Source organism: Eleutherodactylus coqui, chromosome 2 (assembly GCF_035609145.1).
Source record: "Eleutherodactylus coqui strain aEleCoq1 chromosome 2, aEleCoq1.hap1, whole genome shotgun sequence".
NCBI classification, from domain to species: Eukaryota; Metazoa; Chordata; class Amphibia; order Anura; family Eleutherodactylidae; genus Eleutherodactylus; species Eleutherodactylus coqui.
This window is the reverse complement of record NC_089838.1, coordinates 288187937-288208924: the sequence shown is the minus strand read 5'-3', so window position 1 is coordinate 288208924 and position 20988 is coordinate 288187937. Positions and strand designations below refer to the sequence as shown.

At 45.3% G+C, this 20988-nt stretch overlaps 1 protein-coding gene across 3 annotated transcripts in view; it reads left to right on the top strand.

Moving 5' to 3' along the window:
* Positions 1-9806, top strand: part of LOC136612679 (zinc metalloproteinase-disintegrin-like halysase) — an 84454-nt gene extending 74648 nt beyond the window's left edge. For all 3 annotated transcript variants that reach the window (XM_066593189.1, XM_066593188.1, XM_066593187.1), the window contains exon 23: positions 9324-9806. In XM_066593189.1, coding sequence (XP_066449286.1) covers positions 9324-9332 — 9 coding nt within the window. In that variant the 3' untranslated portion in view covers positions 9333-9806. The remainder of the gene's footprint in view (positions 1-9323) is intronic.
* The last annotated feature ends 11182 nt before the right edge of the window (positions 9807-20988 follow it).

The following is a 20988-nucleotide window of genomic DNA, read 5'->3' as shown; positions in this document are numbered from 1 at the left end:
CGTCCTCTTTTGTGTTAACATCTTTACATAGTTTTGTGTCAGGGGAATGTTCTCTCCTGTTACTTCGGCTCCTATGGATGCCCCAGCTACAGTGGAAAAGTGTAAAATAAAAAAAAAATGTAAATGACCCCCAGAGGGCTTATATGGTAAAAAATTACAAAAATAAGTAAAGTAGAAAATTACAGAACGAAAAAAAAATATTTACATATAGATAAAAAAGAAAATCAACAACCAAAACCATTGGCATATGCTCTCTGTGATCCAAAACTATACATATTTATATATCAAAACATCTGAAGCAAAATGAGAAACCCGTTCCTATACTTTTTTTTAGCGTAAATATACTAATTGAAAAGAATGCAATTATAAATTTTTAAAATCTTTTTTAGCTTTTTACCCCTGATAAAACTAGAAAATGTGAAAAAAAAGTCAGCGACAAAAGCTATTAAAAATGGGCCTATATGTCACAGAAAAGAATTGCAGCAAAAGTTAACTTTTTGTGCAGCTGACAGGGGTGGGAAGAGGGTAGGGTTAGCCAAGAGAACATGACTTTTATGTCATGTTTGATACATTTTCTTTTTTTACTTTGTCAGTATTATGTCCTGTGATAGTATTCATTAAGAAAATTAAGTGATTTTAAAATATCTCTACAGAACAGGAAGTTCCTATTATAAGACTCCTCAGAGTTAAGACTGCAAGTTTGCAGAATGTTTCTTTGAGGGCTTAGTCACACAGGCGCATCGGCACCCGTACACGGGAGCCGGTGCGCCTGTGTGACTGAGCCCTTACTGCAGGAAGAAGACGGCCGTCTTTCAGGACGGACGACTCCCCACAGCGCAGAAGAAAGAACACATGACACAATGGAGCGCTCCGGTGCAGAGAGATGTCCGTCCTGAAGTGCGTCCGTCTCCTTCCTGTAGTCACACGGGAGCATCGGCGCCAGTGTACGGGTGCCGGTGCGCCCGTGTGACTAAGCTCTAATATAGATGGTGGCATGAAAAACCACCAAAAATTCCTGAAAATATAATCATCATAAAAACTTGATTTAAACAATAGGTCACTTTTTCGAAGACACATTCCATTTTAATGAGACTTTGTTGCAATACAGAGCAATGCCTATGGACTAGAATGATTGTAGGGAATAAAAGCCAGCCCTTTGTCACAGGATAGGGAATAACTTTCTGATTGGTTCCCCCAAGTGCTCGACAATCTCTTGCATTCCCGTTTAAATAAATGAAGTGGATTGCATGCGTGACTGCCGCTTTATTCATGAAGAGACCCCCAAGACTGCTCAATCTTTGGATTGGTAGGAGTCTCAGTGGCAGAACTCCCACCAATCAGAAACTATATCCCCAATGTTGTGAATAAGGGTGCGTTCAGACGAGCGTGTTTTGGTGCGTGCACACGCACGCACAAAAACACGCTTGTATTTACAACACTGCATTCCCTATGGTGTGTGCACATGTCCGTACTTTGCAGGTGCGTGCCTGCAAAGATAGGACATGCGTGCACCATAGGGAATGCACGCATTGTTTTCAATGGAGCTGCGGCTGCTGCCGGCGGCTCCACTGAAAACAATGCTCTGCCGGCCCCCTGCATTCCTTTTCAAGGAAGAACTTTACATATAAGCCCTTCCCTGAAAAAGAAAGATTTTAGTGTAAAAAAAAATTAAAATGCAGGCATTCTCTTCAATGCAGCCGCTTCTGCTGCCAGCGGTTCCATTGAAGACAATGGTCTGCTGGCACACCTGAATTCTTTTTCAGGGAAAAGCTTAACATATAGGCTCTTAACTGAAAAGGAAAAATTTTGGTGGAAAAAAAAAAATGTAGCCATTCACTTCAATGGAGCCGCTGCTGCTGGCGGCGGCTCCATTGAAGACAATGGTCTGTGGCACAACTGAATTGTTTTTCAGGGAAGGGCTTTACATATAAGCCCTTCCCTGGGAATCAATTAAAAGTGATTTAAAAAACAAAAAAATAGATACTTACCTCTCTTCAGCTGCCGGGGCAAAGCCGCGTCTTCTCCTGCTGTCCCCTGCACTGTGGTGCTGAACTGCTGATCTATCAGCAGCCGGGGATTTAAAATCCCCGCCTGCTGAAAGAGCTGAATGTGATTGGCTGAGGTGCTCAGCTAATCACAGGCAGCTCTCCCCGATTGGCTGAGGTGCTGATAGCTTAGAACTACAGAGCCTGGGACAGCGCTGGAAGTCGCGGCTGAGCCCCGGCAGCTGAAGGGAGGTGAAAAGCCATTGACAGGATTCCGGCAGCAGGATTCTCTACCGCAGCTGTCATGTGTGACAGCTGCGGTTGAGAATTGAAGAATTCCTTTTGCTGCATCTGCCACAGATGTGGCAGATGTAGCAGCAGGGAGTTTTTTTAACTAGCGGGGGTGAACGATACATCTGCCACATGCGGCAGATGTGTTCTTCATGCACACGGCGGTCACAGCAGCAGCGGAGAGGTACGTTTTTTTGGGGGTTTTTTGCACTAAAATGTTTCTTTTTCAGGGAAGGGCATATATGTAAAGCCCTTCCCTGGAAAAGAATGCAGGGAACCGGCAGAGCATTGTTTTTCAATGGAGCCGGCAGCAGCCGCGGCTCCATTGACAACAAGCACGCAGCTGTGTTCACACGTGTTTTTGCTCGTACCTAGGTGCGGACATATGTACGCACCTAAGTACGCACCAAAACACGCTCGTCTGAACGCACCCTAAGGAATAACCTCTTATTTTGGCATAATCCTGTTTATGGCCGCCTGCAGACGGGCGGGTCGGATTCGGCGGTGAGAATTCTCGCCGCGGGACCTGACCCGAGCGCCTGCTGGGAGGAGCGCGTACTCACCCGCGCCCGGCGGCCCCGGCTCTTTCATGAGCCGGCTTACGGGCAGCCGGCGCATGCGCAGACCGGAGCCGGCTGCCGGGTGAGTGACGTTTCTGTGCGAGGCTCTGCGAGCCCTGCACAGAAATAGGACGTGCCGCGGTTTGTTTGCCGCGCAACATTTCGCTTGGACAAACCGCGGCCGTCTGCATAGGAGTGCGTATTGTAATGCACTCCTATGCAGGCTTTCAGTGGCGGAAATCCTGCGGGAAATGCCGCCGTGGGATTTCCGCCCGTGTGCAGGCGGCCTAACCCTTTTAGGACGTGGTCTTCCACCGATATCGCTTCAGTCTTTATTGCTAACATTTTAAGGTACATATAATGTATTGTATAACTTTATTACTTGTTTTGAGGGGGGACAGGATGAAAAACATCAATTCTGCCTTTTTTATGGCATTCACTATACAGTATAAGCGATGAGACCTTTTTTTCTTTCTGTAAGTTGGTATGATTATGACTACCAAAATTATATTCTTTTTTCGTTTTTTTTCTACTTTTACACAATAAAAACCCTTCTTTTGTAAACAAATTAGTTTTTGGCATTGTTGCATTCAAAGACCCATAATTTATTATCAGTTCATGGACGTAGCTGTGTAAGGGCTTGTTTCTCTATGGGACGAGACCTAATTTTTATTGCTACCATCTTGAGGTAGATATGACTTTTTTATTCACTTGTATTGTTTTTCTTGTGAGGTGAAATGATCCACAGAGGCATTTTGGCTTTGTTTTTTTCCTTTTTTTTAAATTTCCATCCCATTTCTTGGTGCTGCATAAAAAATGCATTCCATTTGTTGTTCGAGTTCCTAAAATGAGGCAATGCTGAGCATATTTTTTTTTCCAAAAAACAGAGAATTTGTTAAAAAGGGGGTGTTAGTTTTTCATTTTACGAGGATGATATTCTTTTTCTTTTTCCACCTTTTTTATGTCCCAGTAGGAGACTTGAACTTTTTCAGTTCTGCAGTTTTTTTGAGCCAAAACTAGAACTACATTTGCAAGAAATGAGAAATATAAAGGAAGGTCCTTCCCTTGACCTTGCTAGATCCACTTCTGCCTTTGGCTCCAAAAACTGCAGTAGTCCCAAAAATGCAGTGCATGAACCCACCCTTAAAATCAGTACTAATAAACTATAGTATGCTATTATAGCAGAAGTGAAAACAGCGTCTAGGAATGTATGGCTTGATGAGATGATGCTGTGAAAAGTCACTTCTTCTTTTTTATTACTAACTTTCCCTGTAGGGATATCCTGAATATGAAGATAAAAGATGAGTGATTATATATAGTGTGACATTATGTCCCATTCGTCACATGGGGGGGGTTGGGGGAAAGAGTGTAAAACGGCTCTAGCCCATCGAGGTATGGACCACAAAAGACCTCTGAAGGTATGGTATCTGGCACCAAAACATTAGCAGCAGATCATTGTGGCCTCCACTATTTGGACTTGATTTTTCAGCACATTTGTTTTGTTCCTCGAACCATTTCAGAACTATTTTTGCAGTATGGCAGAGGGCATTATCCTGCTGACAGAGGGCACTGCCATTAGGAAATACCACTGTCATGAAGACAGGGACGTTCTTATCATGAATCAACTTGAGTCCCTGACCTCAGGCTGCCCCCTGTAGGTTTACAGAGGGGACAGCATTACAGCTGAGAATCTACTGAGTGAAGTACTTTATCAGCAACTACTATGCAAGACTATGTTGCTACCTTTCAAAAAAGCTATCAAATATGCTTCCTTAAAGGGGTTCTGTTAGAAAAAAAAACAAAAAAACACTCACCTGTTCCGTACGAGGCGGGTCACCAGGGGGCTGTTGCTCCTCTTCTTTCTCTCTGGCAGCTGTCCGATCGCAGAACAAAAGCTGGCAAAGTGCCAGCTTCTGCCCCTGCTCCGACCATGCCAGGCAGCAAGGACTGCCGCCCAGGTCAGTGGTTGGCGCGTCGCAAGTGACGCATAGCCCACTGATTGGCCTGGCCACATCTAACCTCTGCTGTCCGCGGAGAGTCAACGGTGAGTGCTAGACGGGCCAGGACGGTGGGAACGCGCAGGAGCCGCTGGAGCTGACCCTGCATGTGGAAGGTAAACAGCGGAGGGAGAACAACAACGGGATTAGGTGAGGTTTTTTCACTCTTTTCTTTTTACAGGTTTCACTCTACAGGGATGCAGGGCAGGATGTAGGTGAGTATACTTTTTTTTAAAATTTTACTGACAGTACCCCTTTAAAGTAGGGGAAAAAAATCACAGAGGTGCGAGAAAAACGTACAAAGACATAACTCACAGAAAAAGAAGCCAACTATGCTTGACCTGCAAGGCAGGCTCAATCACCATATACCCTAGTAGCATGCAGAAAGCAAGATTGTAGTATGCGGGAGCTAAATGTTCAGTGCAGACTATGTGTGCAGATTGTGTTGTCTGCAGTCACCACTTCCCCAAACTTGGGTTGAGTTGAGTAGCTGCCCATTAGTTTGCACTGAACATTTAGCTCCCTCATATTGCAATATGGCTTTTTGCATACTACTAGAAATATGGGGATTGAGCCCGCCCTGCAGTATCAGGTGATGCATATTTGGCTTCCTTTTCTGTGAGTTATGTCTTAATTAGAGATGAGCGAACGTGCTCGGCCACGCCCCTTTTTCGCCCGAATACCGCGATTTCCGAGTACTTCCGTACTCGGGCGAAAAAATTCGGGGGGCGCCGTGGCGGCACGGGGGGTAGCAGTGGGGAGTGGGGGGGAGAGGGAGAGAGAGAGGGCTCCCCCCTGTTCCCCGCTGCTACCCCCGCACCGCCACGCCTCTCCCCGCCCCCCGGCGCCCCCCGAATCTTTTCACCCGAGTACTGAAGTACTCGAAAATGGCGGTACTCGGGTGCGTAAGTACTTGAAACTAGTACGTTCGCTCATCTCTAGTCTTAATCTCCTAAACACCTGACCTTTTTTTGTTTTTCTTTATTTTTCATCAACATAGCAATGTGAGGGCTTATTTGTTTGTCGGACTAGTGTATTTTTCAACTGTACCATTTCATGTACCATAGAATGTATTCTTTCACTTTTACAAATGTTCAAGTAGACTGAAATAGAAAAAAAACTGCTCGTGTCATGGTTTTTTTGAGTTTTGTTTTTATGGCATACACGGCACATTAAAGAGGTTGTTCACTTTATTCTATGGGTTGGTACATTTGCAGCAATACTAATTTTATATAGTTTGTTCTATTACTTCTAAAAATATGTTAATTAAGAAAAAAACCTTTACTTAAAAATTTTTCTTTTTAAATTTTTCCCTGGATGGGAAATATAATGGGAAAATGTGTTTCTTCCTTCTACTAACATAGAATGCCCTAATAGGAGATTTTAAAAGAAGTTTTCTAAACCATGCAATCCCTTTATGGGCCTGGGCTCACAAAATGCGTCAACAGATTAATGTTTTTAAGAATTTTCTCCTAGCTGTCAGTTTGCCATACTCCTAGTGTACATCTTTTGAACATGATCCTACATACTTTAAGATCCACCTATATTGCATTGAGCACACAACTGGTTTTGTTGTGAGAATCTTTAGTAACAGGACATTAAAATGATTTCATCAAGTTCCTTCTGCACCAGAAAACCACAAGATGAAGAAAGAAAAGCTAGTGAAACACAAATATATAGAACTAACCTACAGTAAGGGCTTATGAGGCCAAAAAAGCCATATAGCCACATAGCAGGAAAGGTTAGCCTTTTAAGGTTTTTAGTGTCGCAATGTTCAAGAATGAATATTTGGCTTAATGCAAAATATACCCCTGCTTTATGGAATAATATAAATAACTCTATATTCTGTGCACAATGGGACAGATTTTTTTGCCCTGGTTCCACAAGTGGAACAAGTGGGGTTCATGTGTCCCGCAGACCTATAGAAGTTAATTCCTGATTGATTTCTGAAGGTGTCAAGATTTCTTTGTCTGCACAAACTTGGGCTAGCTATTCTTTGTCTAGGATAAAGTGGTGGCATTTCTTTCTGGCCATGGCAGTAGGATATGTTTCTGATTTGCCTGCAGCGTTAGCTTGTTTTGTTCTCTAACTGAACAAGGTTTTAATCTTCAATTTCTAGTTCTTTGTCTGGTTAGTTGTTCTTTTCGAAAATTGCTGGCTGTAGGACTCTTAATAACTATTTTCAGGTTAAACTGTTACTAAAGGGTTTTCAGAGTTCCTGGTCTGGCCCAAATGGCAGAAGACCAGTCACCTTGAACCTCTAAGAACAGACGTGAACCAATAACTCAATAATCTAACCTAGGTTCATCTTATTTGTTTTTCAAGTAGCAAGCCCTTGTGTGTTGGGGTATTTGGTTCACTCTTATTCAGAGAATTTATTTTTATGATCATCTAATCTTATTCCAAGGTTATATAGCTGGGTTTTAGAGGTTTGAGGTGGAAGCAGATTGCTTCTTTCTTGAGGAATGAAATTGATTTTTTTCCAAGTCCAGATTTCTTAATTGTTCATGTGGGTGGCAACTACCCCCAGGAAACTGTTCAATTTGACTAACAACTCCAGAGATTTTCTCAGCATTCAATGCATGTTTCTGAATGCATATTTGATTTTTCTTTATCAGAAGCTTCCCTAGACTGTTTTTTTCTGGAAAAAATTAGGTAAATCAAGAGATGGAGAAATTTGTTCCAATGGTGGGTGTTTTTTTTCTTTTAGGCAGTAGCACTTGGTGAGATATGTCTCTGGCCTCTACAGGGATGACCTGGCTCACTTGTCTGAATTTAGATTGGATATTTTTAATTTGGGTTTGAATAACATCATTTAGAAGGCTGCTGTTTTGGGGTAGACAAAGCCATTTGTTTATAGTCATGGATTTTGGGAGTTAGATGTCCAGATATTGCTGCGTAGACATGATCAAATAGTATTTAATGTTTATGCAAGTAATGTTATTTATTTTAGTGATGATTTTAATAAAGGTGTTTTGGCCAGGAATCTATGGGCTTGTGAATCTGACTTCTATACCAGGAAAGTATGCCATACCATGCCTATCGAAAAAATGAGCAGATATAGGATTGACAAGGCAACTGTTAGGTGGATTCACAACGAGCCGAGTAATCGTACTCAAAAAAGTGATCATAAATGACTGCACATTTTATTGGAAGAATGTCTCAAGTGGGGTACCACAAGCCTCAATCTAATCAACATTTTTATAAATGATCTAGATGAGGAAATTGAGGGGAAACTGATGAAATTTGCTGACAACACAAACCTAACACTAGAGAAGAAAGAGAAGATTCAAAAAGATCGAGACAAGCTTGAACAGTGGGCAGCGACTAACAGAATGGTATTTAACAGGAATAAATGTAAATTCCTACATCTGGGCAAGTTAAAATGAAAAAACACAGAAAATGAGAGTAATTGGGCTAAGCAGCAGCACATGTGAAAAACACTTGAGTATGCTAATAGATCACAGACAGAGCATGAGTCAACAATGTGATGCAGCAGCAAAATAGATAAAAATTCTGGGATGTACTAAGAGAACCATGGGGTCTAGATCATGTGAGGTAATTATCCCCTTCTACTCTCCCTTTGAATACTGTGCCCAGTTCTGGGCATCCCGGTTTAATAAAAGACCTTGACAAACAGGAGCAAGTTTTGAGAAGAGTTACCAGGATGCAGATAAATCTGCAAACCATTTTATAGGAGGAATGGTTAAAGGATCTTGGAATTTTTTTATCTTGCAAATAAAGAAGGCTGAGAGGAGACTTAATAACTGTCTACAAATATCTGAAGGGCTGTCACAGTACAGAGGGATCAGCCCTATTCTCATTTATACAAGGAAAGACTAGAAGCAATGGGATGAAACTGGGAGGAGAAACAGATTAGATATTAGAAAAAACTTTCTGGCATTGAGGGTGATCAATGAGTGGAACAGGTTGCCACAAGAGGTTGTGAGTTTTCCTTCAATGGAAATCTTCAAACAGAGGCTGGACAGACATCTGTCTGGGATGATTTAGTGAATCCTGCATTGAGCAGGGGGTTGGACCCATTGTTCCTCGAGGTCACTTCCAACTCTACGATTCTATGATTCTTAATCAATTTATGGTTTTACTTATTGTTTTGGTTAACTCCTTGTTAAATACGGTGGTCATTTTTTTCAAAAATCATCATTATGTCTTGTTATGTGATGCTTGTACTACCGTGATTGGGGGTACAAAAAAAAAAAAGGCCAATATGATTTGATCAAATTATATACCAAGAGCCTTGCATTATTTAATGTGGTTAAAGTACTTATTATAGGTATGTATACTTCTAATAGTAAATGTATTTTGAGTCCTGTTGCCACATTTTGGTTTCTACCATGATTGTGGGGAGTCAGAATTTGCGGGTGCCCCATGGTATCACAGTGCCCTAGAGAGTTATGGAGTGGTGTTTCCCAGGTTCTATCTTCCTTATGCTTTCCACTCATCTGTTTTTTTGTTGGCTTACTCACCAGGTCTCTTGACGACAAGTCATTCTTGATTAATCTGGACCCCCTGGAAGATTCCCAGCTTCTTTCCACCTCACTTCTGATTGGTCCTTGGTGTCCCTGCCAGGAATTCCTGCCCAGAACAGATGGCACTGCAAGAGGATCTGGCTCTCTTCCTGAAGTCCGTTACGTGGACTTTGGTTTGCCCTCCATTTGCCTAGCTGTTGCTGGGTGGACATGGTCAATCAGTATTTAATATTTACATAATAATATTGAATTTGGTGATGATGTTAAGTAAGGTTTAACTCATGATTAATCCAGTTATGGTTTCACTTATTGTTTTGGTTAACCCCTAAATAAAGACCATGGTGATTATATTCTAAATTAAGAAATTGTCTCTGTGTCATGATTTCTTGGTAAGGTTTTCAAATATGTGTCTTAGGCTTCTTTCACATGAGTGCATATACGCTATGTTGGGGAAAAAAAACTGGTGAACGGACGCACAAATCAAACATTTGTGCACCCGTTCATATGGCCTGGTGAGCCAAATGCGCCGACCTCATGAGGCCATCTCCCATTTCCCCTCCCTCCCCATCACAGGCCTACCCTTTCTTCTTCCCCGCTCGGTCTGTGCAATGAGAGGGGGCGGGACAGGGGGGAGCTAAGCGCTGGTCCACCCCGCCTCCCCCCATTTATGGCTATGAACAGGGGGCGGGGAGAGGGCGTTGCTTAGCTCTGCCCACGTCCCATCTCTTGTCCATAGCCATCAATGGGAGGAGGCGGGGCGGACCAACACTTAGCTCCGCCTCTGCCCCCTCCCTCCTATTGCAGAGACCGAGCGGGGGAGGAGAGGTAAGCCTGCACGGGGAAGGGGAGAAGAACAGAGGGAGGTAGTTTAGCAGCCACGCTGCTAAACTTCCTCCCACCTACGGCCGCTGCCATTGGCTCCCATAAGAGCCCATGCAGCAGCCTGACGTATTCCGGCCCAAACATAGTTCCAGAACTATGTTTTGGGCTCGACGTAAAAGCGCCCGCGCTATATTGGCCGGCCGGGCGTTTTTACGTCTGGCAAATACGCCCATGTGATCTGATGCATTGGAATCCACTGCATCAGATCACAGCGCATATCGGGCGGCTGTGGAAATGGCCAACCAATATGCGCTCATGGGAAAGAAGCCTTATTATGTGATGTTCATAATACCATGTAACCACTAAGCTCTGTGCCTTGTGTACAGTTTGTAACCATTGAACTTACAGCCATTGTTCCTGTACACGCTATGCTTTTTGCTTTCTGCAGATTAAAGTATTCTTGAGTTAACTGTTGGTGTCCAATTTCTACACCATTTTAGATTGGTGCCCTACAAGTACTTATAAGTACCTATTAAATGAAAGTATTTTATTAGATAATGATTTGTAAATCACAGTTGTTAATTTGTTCATACTGCACGTTTCCAGAAAGAATAAAAGGGGGACGTAATAGTTCAGAATTGTTAGAGAACATACTCCAGAATTGTTATTTCATGGGGAATACAACTATTTACTAAAATTGACATTCGGTAAAGGCGACCCTTTATTGAGAAATAGACAATTTCCCTACATTTCCTTTATTATGCTGCAATAAAATCTTCCGTAATATCCTTTATTTGTTTTATGATTATGGCTAGTTTTATACGTCAACACACAAATGAGGATGTTTCACCATTCCTATATACCATATAACAAATTACAAGACTTCTTATAGCATCTTGCCCAACACTGCTGTGGTGTTTGTACTGTACAAATTCAGTCCTGACAATCAAACGAGTTCTGTAAATTTTTACAAAAATTATTTAAGTGGACTAAAAGTGTACCTGAGTCTTCAGATAATGTTTTAGGATAAGCTGCCGAGTGTGTATGAGGAATAACCCTCTTTCTCGCCATTATATGACTCATATCCTGCTTTTTTTCTTGTGCAGGGTGTAATCTGATTCTTCATTTTCTCAGAGCTAGTGGGAAGAGGCTAACTTGTGTAGAGATAACCACAGAGACAAATATAGCTTTTTAAATGCCTATAATATGCACAGTTACATGCTCGTACACACACAGACATGTATTGGAAGCCTGTATTACTGACAATTTAGGCCCCCTGCACACGGGCAGAAATTCCGCGGCAGGATTTCCTGCAGAATTTCCGCCTGTGGAAGCTGCCATAGGATTGCATTAGAAAACCCAATCCTAGGCAGACACTAGCGATTTGTTTGCATGAAATCACACGCGGAAAACAAACCGTGGCATGTTCTATTTCTGTGCGGGTCTCGTAGAGGCCCGCACAGAAATGGCACTCTCGGGCCGCCAGCTCCGCTCTGCGCATGTGCAGGCTGGACGGCAGCCGGCACATCACACAGCTGCAGCCGCGGGAGCAGGTAAGAGCTGCACTGGTCCCTGCAGGGAGGCAGGTCGGGTCCCACTGCGAGAATTCTCGCATTGGGATCTGACCCGGCCGTCTGCAGGCGGCCTTAGACAGCAATTGTAAGGAGTCTGAATTACGCTCTGCCTTCTCGATCCCCTCAGCTTATAAAGGGATTGATTCTAACGAGAAGTACATATTATGGAGTTACCCTAACCAGTGTCTCTTGATCACCAGACATATATGTAGCATAAGAGCCATGAAGTTATGACCAGCTGCATGCTGTAATACACATATATCTCTCTTCCTACAATAACTATAGGGAAACAGAGTAGGACACATCATAGTATTATATATAAAAGTGTAACACCCCAATACTCTTACTGTGCGTATGGCCGGAGGCCTAGTCCTTGTCACGGTGACGCAACACTCTAATTAGACTCTCCAAATGATATGCCGTAGAAATGACGGAGAAGAGTCCAGTAAATTAGTAATCCGAGAGTGAGAAGATTTACTAATTGGAGTAATTTGCAGTGATTACAGTGGATTACAGTACTCGATGAAAATACAGTTGTAATGATGACACTTGAACTTCATCTCTCTCTCTATTATATTTACTGTAGATAGATGAACTAGACAATTTCCCTACAAGTAGATTTGACGTAAGAAATGATTTAGATGAACTGAAGGCTAACTGAAGCAAAAGGATGAGCAGCTAGAAGACTGATCATGGCTTTGACTTCACCGTAAAGTTATGACATACTATTTTTGTAGAAGTGGATTTTCGAGAGATGCTTCTCTTCCTCTGCTGTGGGATGCCAAGGGAACAGGTGTTAACCACATTCAACCTTGGAGCAAAACGTGCTTGCTCTCTCTGCCTGACGTCCTCCTCCTTTCTGACTCTGATGACGACTGACTAACTGCTCTCTCTTTCCTTCCCACACTTTCTAAACTCCTCCACCTGCATAGGGATTGATAGAGCTGCTTCCTTGCCCTTGGGCTCTGCACCAGTAAGATTAAACCTGACTGTCAGCCAATGATGAGCCAGCTGACATCAGGGATGAGCTCATTGCTTAGAGCAGAAGGGGGAGACACAGGGTCTCTCCCACAGATGGCACCTTCTGTATCCAAGGATGGCATACAGACAGGTAAGGCAGGACAGTATGCTGTGTGTGATTTGTAGTGCCCACTGGGACACTACAAAAGTCTCATTGCAGCACAGAGAATACAAAAGTAGCAGATGCACCCCGGCCCTGGTGTCTAAAAGGGGGCCACATAATTGCCTGTCACATAATAAGACATTAGTGTTATAAATGATACATGGGGACCTTATCATATATTATCAATGGGGCCCAGGAGTATTCCTGTATTTGTGTTTTTATATTGCTTATAAGAAGGCAGAGGTACGTACCTTGTCATAGCCCGTTGGTCATATGAAAAAGGTATTATGTGGCAATGTACCACGATAGGCTTTTCTCTCTCTTCCTACCGTATTCTTACATTTCTTTATTAGAAGGACTTCTGTAGACACAGCTTATTCTCTGAATAACAGAAAGCTATTATTTTTCCAATATCCTTTCCGTATTAATTCATTATGGGTTTTAAGATCCCTGCTTACAGTCATTCAATACAGACAAGACCGTATTTACATCTCACGCTACCCTAGGAACTAAACATGAATACAAGTATATTAGAGACACATTTACACTTTCCAGTTATTGTTATGATTGACTCATTACTGAGCAATCAAAATGATAATTTGTCAATGTTAGGGAACCTGTAGATGCTGTGATCGATCCGCATGCGGATGAGCGCGTGCCACCTCGACTTCTTAATTTTTTTGATCGAGAAGTCCAGGTGCTGCCCGGCAATTAGCTCAGATTTGCATGTGGTTAAACACATCAGTTGCAAAATATACAGGCGCCCTTGATAAAGATGAAAATCAACAATAAAACTATCATTTGTGATGCTATAAAAATCGAAGGTAGAATTGATAAATGTAAATGCTTTTTATGCAGCCACTCCTGAAAGGAGCAACCCTATGCACTGTTGTAGTAATAATAATAATAATATAAATGTGTTTCTTATATCAGCCTAGGCAAACACATATATATTCATATATCCACCTTCATAGGAAATAGCTAGCAGTTAAATGGTTAACAAGCTCAATATTATACCCTGGTATGTACAAGTACAATGTTGAAGCTAACCTCCCACGTACGGTTCCCAGAGCTAACAAGGGGAGCAACTTCTTATCTCTGACTGCATACTTTCGGTCCAGATTGGAATATTAATAAAGTCTATGCTACTTGGGTATATAGGAATTACATGCTCACATAGCGACATACACCTGGGGCGTAAACATATGTTAATCATTAGCGTCATTACATACTAGGCCAATCATGAGTTGTTATGATGTTGGGGGGGGGGGGGGGCATGCATGTAATTGGTGTGTCATATTCAGTATATTTGTATTGTACTTTCTTTGAATAAACCAGAAGAGTATTGAGAGCTGACAGATAACATCCGTGAGTTCAAATACATATATTCATGCATGAAGCTTCTCATTATAACCAATTTGGAGCAAATCACTGAAATCTTCTGGAATATGATTTATTCCCAGGTATCTTCACTCCTTACTTCCAGTGGATATAAATCTGTCTTGACCATGTGATAGACAACCGACATTGATAAGTGTATTGTAGCAGACAGAGCGTCTGTTTGTCTCACATGCTAAAATCCCCATCAGATTCGCTAACATTCCATATCCAATACAAGTGGACGGAGTATTTTATACCTTATTTATATGTGCCAGAAAAAAAATCAGCCATTATTAGATATCACTCCAAGGTGTTGTCTGGTTTGCACCATCCAGCTCAGATAGCGGGTAAGGGCTCATAAACATTGACCTAATATTGGTGGTCCACAAAGTGCTTTCAATTCGGTTATTGACCCATGTGCATGTTGTGCGCTGCTCTATGAGACACCACGTTGTCCCCAAGAACAAATGCTTCTCGTGGAGAATAGCTCCATAATATTACCTGTGTCTTCTCATGGATCAAAACAGATCTGTGAGGAACAAACCTGCATGTGCTTCCGTATTAAATCATAGAGAGTGGTATCATATAAGCCTACAGCAGTCTCTAGACATTGGATCTATATAAAGGCTGTGTGCATGCAGCTTAACCCACAGAAAACCAGATCGGGCAGGTTAAGTCATGGTTTCTTGACTTTTGAGAACTGGAGATTATGCTGATATTAGCCACAGAACCAAATAAGGAAGCATTGGGGCTAATTGTTTTCAATGGACCTGTGGTCATTCTTAGATTAGAGTTCTTGAATGCATCTATTGGGGAATGTTTAAGTTTATTTTACAAGTTATTTTAGATGGGCAGATTTTATGGACTTTGACATACAAATAAAGTTATTATAAATTCAATATTAAAAAAGAAAAGCTGTTATACTGTAGCTTGCACTTTGCATTACAGATTATCTGGCTTGTCTGATTTTATTCATGTTATTCCCCTGTTTTCTAGTAATAGAAAACCAGGAATCTAAGTAAACATGTTTGCAGTTAGGTGATTGTAAAGGATGATATTTCATTATGAACAATTTCTATATATTGCTTGAATTTAAACTGCGCAATAAAGAGTATCTAGGGGAAAGGTCATTACAGGCGCCGTAGAAAATACCAGATGTAATATCTGCATGTACTAAGAGACATATGATAAGATAAGAGTATCAAGAAGGTTCCACATTTGGATTCCTGGAACTTAAATGCTTACCAAGAATATCAAGATATAACCAATAAGTAGTGTTGATTAGAGATGAGCGAGCACCAAAATGCTCGGGTGCTCGTTACTCGGGACGAAATTATCGCGATGCTCGAGGGTTCGTTTCGAGTAACGAACCCCATTGAAGTCAATGGGCGACCCGAGCATTTTTGTATTCCGCCGATGCTCGCTAAGGTTTTCATGTGTGAAAATCTGGGCAATTCAAGAAAGTGATGGGAACGACACAGCAACGGATAGGGCAGGCGAGGGGCTACATGTTGGGCTGCATCTCAAGTTCACAGGTCCCACTATTAAGCCACAATACCGGCAAGAGTGGCCCCCCCTCCCAACAATTTTTACTTCTGAAAAGCTCTCATTAGCAATGCATACCTTAGCTAAGCACCACACTACCTCCAACAAAGCACAATCACTGCCTGCATGACACTTCGCTGCCACTTCTCCTGGGTTACATGCTGCCCAACCCCCCCCCCCCCCTGCACGACGCAGTGTCCACAGCGCACACCAAACTGTCCCTGCGCAGCCTTCAGCTGCCCTCATGCCACGCCACCCTCATGTCTATTTATAAGTGCGTCTGCCAGAGGAAAAGCAGGCACACACTGCAGAGGGTTGACACGGCTAGGCAGCGACCCTCTTTAAAAGGGGTGGGGCGATAGCCCACAATGCTGTACAGAAGCAATGAGAAATATAATCCTGTGCCACCGCCATCAGGAGCTGCACACGTGGGCATAGCAATGGGGAACCTATGTACCACACACTATTCATTCTGTCAAGGTGTCTGCATGCCCCAGTCAGACCTAGCTTTTTAATTCATAGACACAGGCAGGTACAACTCCCTATTGTGAAGTCCCTGTGGACCCACAGCATGGGTGGGTTCCAGGAAGCCACCAGCGGTACATAAAAATATCCCATTGCATTGCCCAACACAGCTGAGGTAGTAATGTCGTGCTTAATGCAGGTGGGCTTCGGCCCACACTGCATGCCCCAGTCAGACTGGGGTTCTTTACAAGTGGACACATGTAGGTTAAACTCCGTGTGCACCTACAGCATGGGTGGCTCCCTGGAACCCACCGGCGGTACATAAAAATATCCCATTGCATTGCCCAACACAGCTGAGGTAGTAATGTTGTGCTTAATGCAGGTGGGCTTCGGCCCACACTGCATGCCCCAGTCTGACTGGGGTTCTTTAGAAGTGGAAACAGATGCATTTATAATTCTCTGTGGACCCACAGCATGGGTGGGTGCCAGGAAGCCACCGGCGGTACATAAAAATATCCCATTGCATTGCCCAACACAGCTGAGGTAGTAATGTCGTGCTTAATGCAGGTGGGCTTCGGCCCACACTGCATGCCCCAGTCAGACTGGTAATATGTACCTTAACAGTAACCGCGTTGGTGGTAATGTGGTGGTGACTGCGGACCTAGTAGCACGGTTTTATTTTGTTGGTTTTCGGAATGTGGCCAGGATTAAGTGGGCTGTGGCGGGGGATGTTTTTGAGGCACTACGTGTCCTCTCCACGTGTCCGTGGTTATATGCACCTTAACAGTAACAGCGTTGGTGGAAATGGCCTCGCCGCCATCATGTCTTTGGGAAGCCTCTGTTTCCACACCCCAGAGACATACCATTAGCAGCGGTATAGGCAGAGCCCATAATTAGTAACATTTCAGCCGTAGCATTAGGACAGGCCCCACTAACATATCACTAGCAGCATTATAGGGGGAGCACAGTATTAGTTCCATTTCAGTAATAGTAGCACTCAAGACAGGCCCCAGTAACAATTCCGAAGCAGCAGTATAGTGGGAGCGCAGTCTTCGTTCCATTTCAGTAGCTGCAGTATAGACAAGGCCCAAGTTACATTTATGTAGCTAAAGTGTAGGCCAACCCCACACACCTTTCTGTACCATGAGTGCAGGCGAAGAACATAGAAATTGCTATGATTACACTGTAGGTGAGTGCCCAAAAAAATTGGTGTACCAAGAGTACTAATGTACCTCAGAAAAAATTGGCCATGCCCAGCCAAGATGGCAGGTGAAACCCATTAATCGCTTTGGTTAATGTGGCTTAAGTGGTAACTAGGCCTGGAGGCAGCCCAGTTTAACGAAAAATTGGTTCAAGTTAAAGTTCCAACGCTTTTAAGAGCATTGAAATGTATAAAAAATTTTTAGAAAAATTATATGAGTGAGCCTTGTGGCCCTAAGAAAAATTGCACGTTCAGCGTGATTACGTGAGGTTTCAGGAGGAGAAGCAGGAGGAGGAGGAGGAATATTATACACAGATTGATGAAGCAGAAATGTTCCCGTTTTGGATGGTGAGAGAGAACGATGCTTCCATCCGCGGGTGCAGCCTACGTATTGCTTAGGTATCGCTGCTGTCCGCTGGTGGAGAAGAGAAGTCTGGGGAAATCCAGGCTTTGTTCATCTTGATGAGTGTTAGCCTGTCGGCACTGTCGGTTGACAGGCGGGTACGCTTATCTGTGATGATTCCCCCAGCCGCACTAAACACCCTCTCCGACAAGACGCTAGCCGCAGGACAAGCAAGCACCTCCAGGGCATACAGCGCTAGTTCAGGCCACGTGTCCAGCTTCGACACCCAGTAGTTGTAGGTGGCAGAGGCGTCACGGAGGACGGTCGTGCGATCGGCTACGTACTCCCTCACCATCCTTTTACAGTGCTCCCGCCGACTCAGCCTTGACTGGGGAGCGGTGACACAGTCTTGCTGGGGAGCCATAAAGCTGTCCAGGCCCTTAAAGACTGTTGCACTGCCTGTGCTGTACATGCTGCTCGATCTCCGCACCTCCCCTGCTACCTGGCCCTCGGAACTGCGCCTTCTGCCACTAGCGCTGTCGGGTGGGAATTTTACCATCAGCTTGTCCGCAAGGGTCCTGTGGTATAGCAACACTCTCGAACCCCTTTCCTCTTCGGGAATGAGAGTGGGAAGGTTCTCCTTATACCGTGAGTCGAGCAGTGTGTACACCCAGTAATCCGTAGTGGCCAGAATGCGTGTAACGCGAGGGTCACGAGAAAGGCATCCTAACATGAAGTCAGCCATGTGTGCCAGGGTACCTGTACGCAACACATGGCTATCCGCACTAGGAAGATCACTTTCAGGATCCTTCTCCTCCTCCTCCTCCTCCTCCTCCTCCTCAGGCCATACACGCTGAAATGATGACAGGCAAGCAGCATGGGTACCGTCAGCAGTGGGCCAAGCTGTCTCTTCCCCCTCCTCCTCATCCTCCTCATGCTCCTCCTCCTCCTCCTGAACGCGCTGAGATATAGACAGGAGGGTGCTCTGACTATCCAGCGACATACTGTCTTCCCCGGCTCTGTTTCCGAGCGCAAAGCGGCTGCCTTTATGGTTTGCAGGGAATGGTGACGCTAATGATTGCAGCATTGCCGCTCACCACCTGGGTAGACTGCTCAAAGTTTCGAAGGACCTGGCAGATGTCTGCCAACCAGGCCCACTCTTCTGAAAATAATTGAGGAGGCTGACTCCCACTGCGCCGCCCATGTTGGAGTTGGTATTCCACTATAGCTCTACACTGCTCATAGAGCCTGGCCAACATGTGGAGCGTAGAGTTCCACCGTGTGGGCACGTCGCACAGCAGTCGGTGCACTGGCAGATTAAACCGATGTTGCAGTGTCCGCAGGGTGGCAGCGTCCCTGTGGGACTTGCGGAAATGTGCGCAGAGCCGGCGCACCTTTACGAGCAGGTCTGACAAGCGTGGGTAGCTTTTCAGAAAGCGCTGAACCACCAAATTAAAGACGTGGGCCAGGCATGGCACGTGCGTGAGGCTGCCGAGCTGCAGAGCCGCCACCAGGTTACGGCCGTTGTCACACACGACCATGCCCGGTTGGAGGCTCAGCGGCACAAGCCAGCGGTCGGTCTGCTCTGTCAGACCCTGCAGCAGTTCGTGGGCCGTGTGCCTCTTATCTCCTAAGCTGAGTAGTTTCAGCACGGCCTGCTGACGCTTGCCCACCGCTGTGCTGCCACGACGCGCGACACCGACTGCTGGCGACGCGCTGCTGCTGCTGACACATCTTGATTGCGAGACAGAGGTTGCGTTGGAGGAGGAGGAGGGTGCTTTAGTGGAAGAAGCATACACCGCCGCAGATACCACCACCGAGCTGGGGCCCGCAATTCTGGGGGTGGGTAGGACGTGAGCGGTCCCAGGCTCTGACTCTGTCCCAGCCTCCACTAAATTCACCCAATGTGCCGTCAGGGAGATGTAGTGGCCCTGCCCGCCTGTGCTTGTCCACGTGTCCGTTGTTAAGTGGACCTTGGCAGTAACCGCGTTGGTGAGGGCGCGTACAATGTTGCGGGAGACGTGGTCGTGCAGGGCTGGGACGGCACATTGGGAAAAGTAGTGGCGACTGGGAACTGAGTAGCGCGGGGCCGCCGCCGCCATCATACATTTGAAGGACTCCGTTTCCACAACCCTATACGGCAGCATCTCAAGGCTGATAAATTTGGCTATGTGGACGGTTAACGCTTGAGCGTGCGGGTGCGTGGCGGCGTACTTGCGCTTGCGCTCAAACACTTGCGCTAGCGACGGCTGGACGGTGCGGTGCGAGACATTGCTGGATGGGCCCGAGGACAGCGGAGGTGAGGGTGTGGGTGCAGGCCAGGAGACGGTAGTGCCTGTGTCCTCAGAGTGGGGTTGGATATCAGTGGCAGGTTGGGGCACAGGGGGAGAGGCAGCGGTGCAAACCGGAGGCGGTGAACGGCCTTCGTCCCACCTTGTGGGGTGCTTGGCCATCATATGTCTGCGCATGCTGGTGGTGGTGAGGCTGTTGGTGGTGGCTCCCCGGCTGATCTTGGCGCGACAAAGGTTGCACACCACTGTTCGTCGGTCGTCAGGCGTCTCTGTGAAAAACTGCCAGACCATAGAGCACCTTGGCCTCTGCAGGGTGGCATGGCGCGAGGGTGCGCTTTGGGAAACAGTTGGTGGATTATTCGGTCTGGCCCTGCCTCTACCCCTGGCCACCGCACTGCCTCTTGCAACCTGCCCTGCTGCTGCCCTTGCCTCCCCCTCTGAAGACCTGTCCTGAGTAGGCGTTGCAAACCAGGTGGGGTCAGTCACCTCATCGTCCTGCTGCTCTTCCTCCGAATCCTCTGTGCGCTCCTCCCTCGGACTTACTGCCCTTACTACTACCTCACCGATAGACAACTGTGTCTCATCGTCATCGTCCTCCTCACCCACTGAAAGGTCTTGAGACAGTTGCCGGAAGTCCCCAGCCTCATCCCCCGGACCCCGGGAACTTTCCAATGGTTGGGCATCAGTCACGATAAACTCCTCTGGTGGGAGAGGAACCACTGCTGCCCAATCTGAGCAGGGGCCCGAGAACAGTTCCTGGGAGTCTTCCCGCTCCTGAGCATGTGTCATTGTAGTGGAGTGAGGAGGCTGGGAGGAAGGAGGAGCAGCAGACAGAGGATTCGGATTTGCAGCAGTGGACGGCGCAGAACTGTGGGTGGATGATAGGTTGCTCGAAGCACTTTCTGCCATTCACGACAGGAC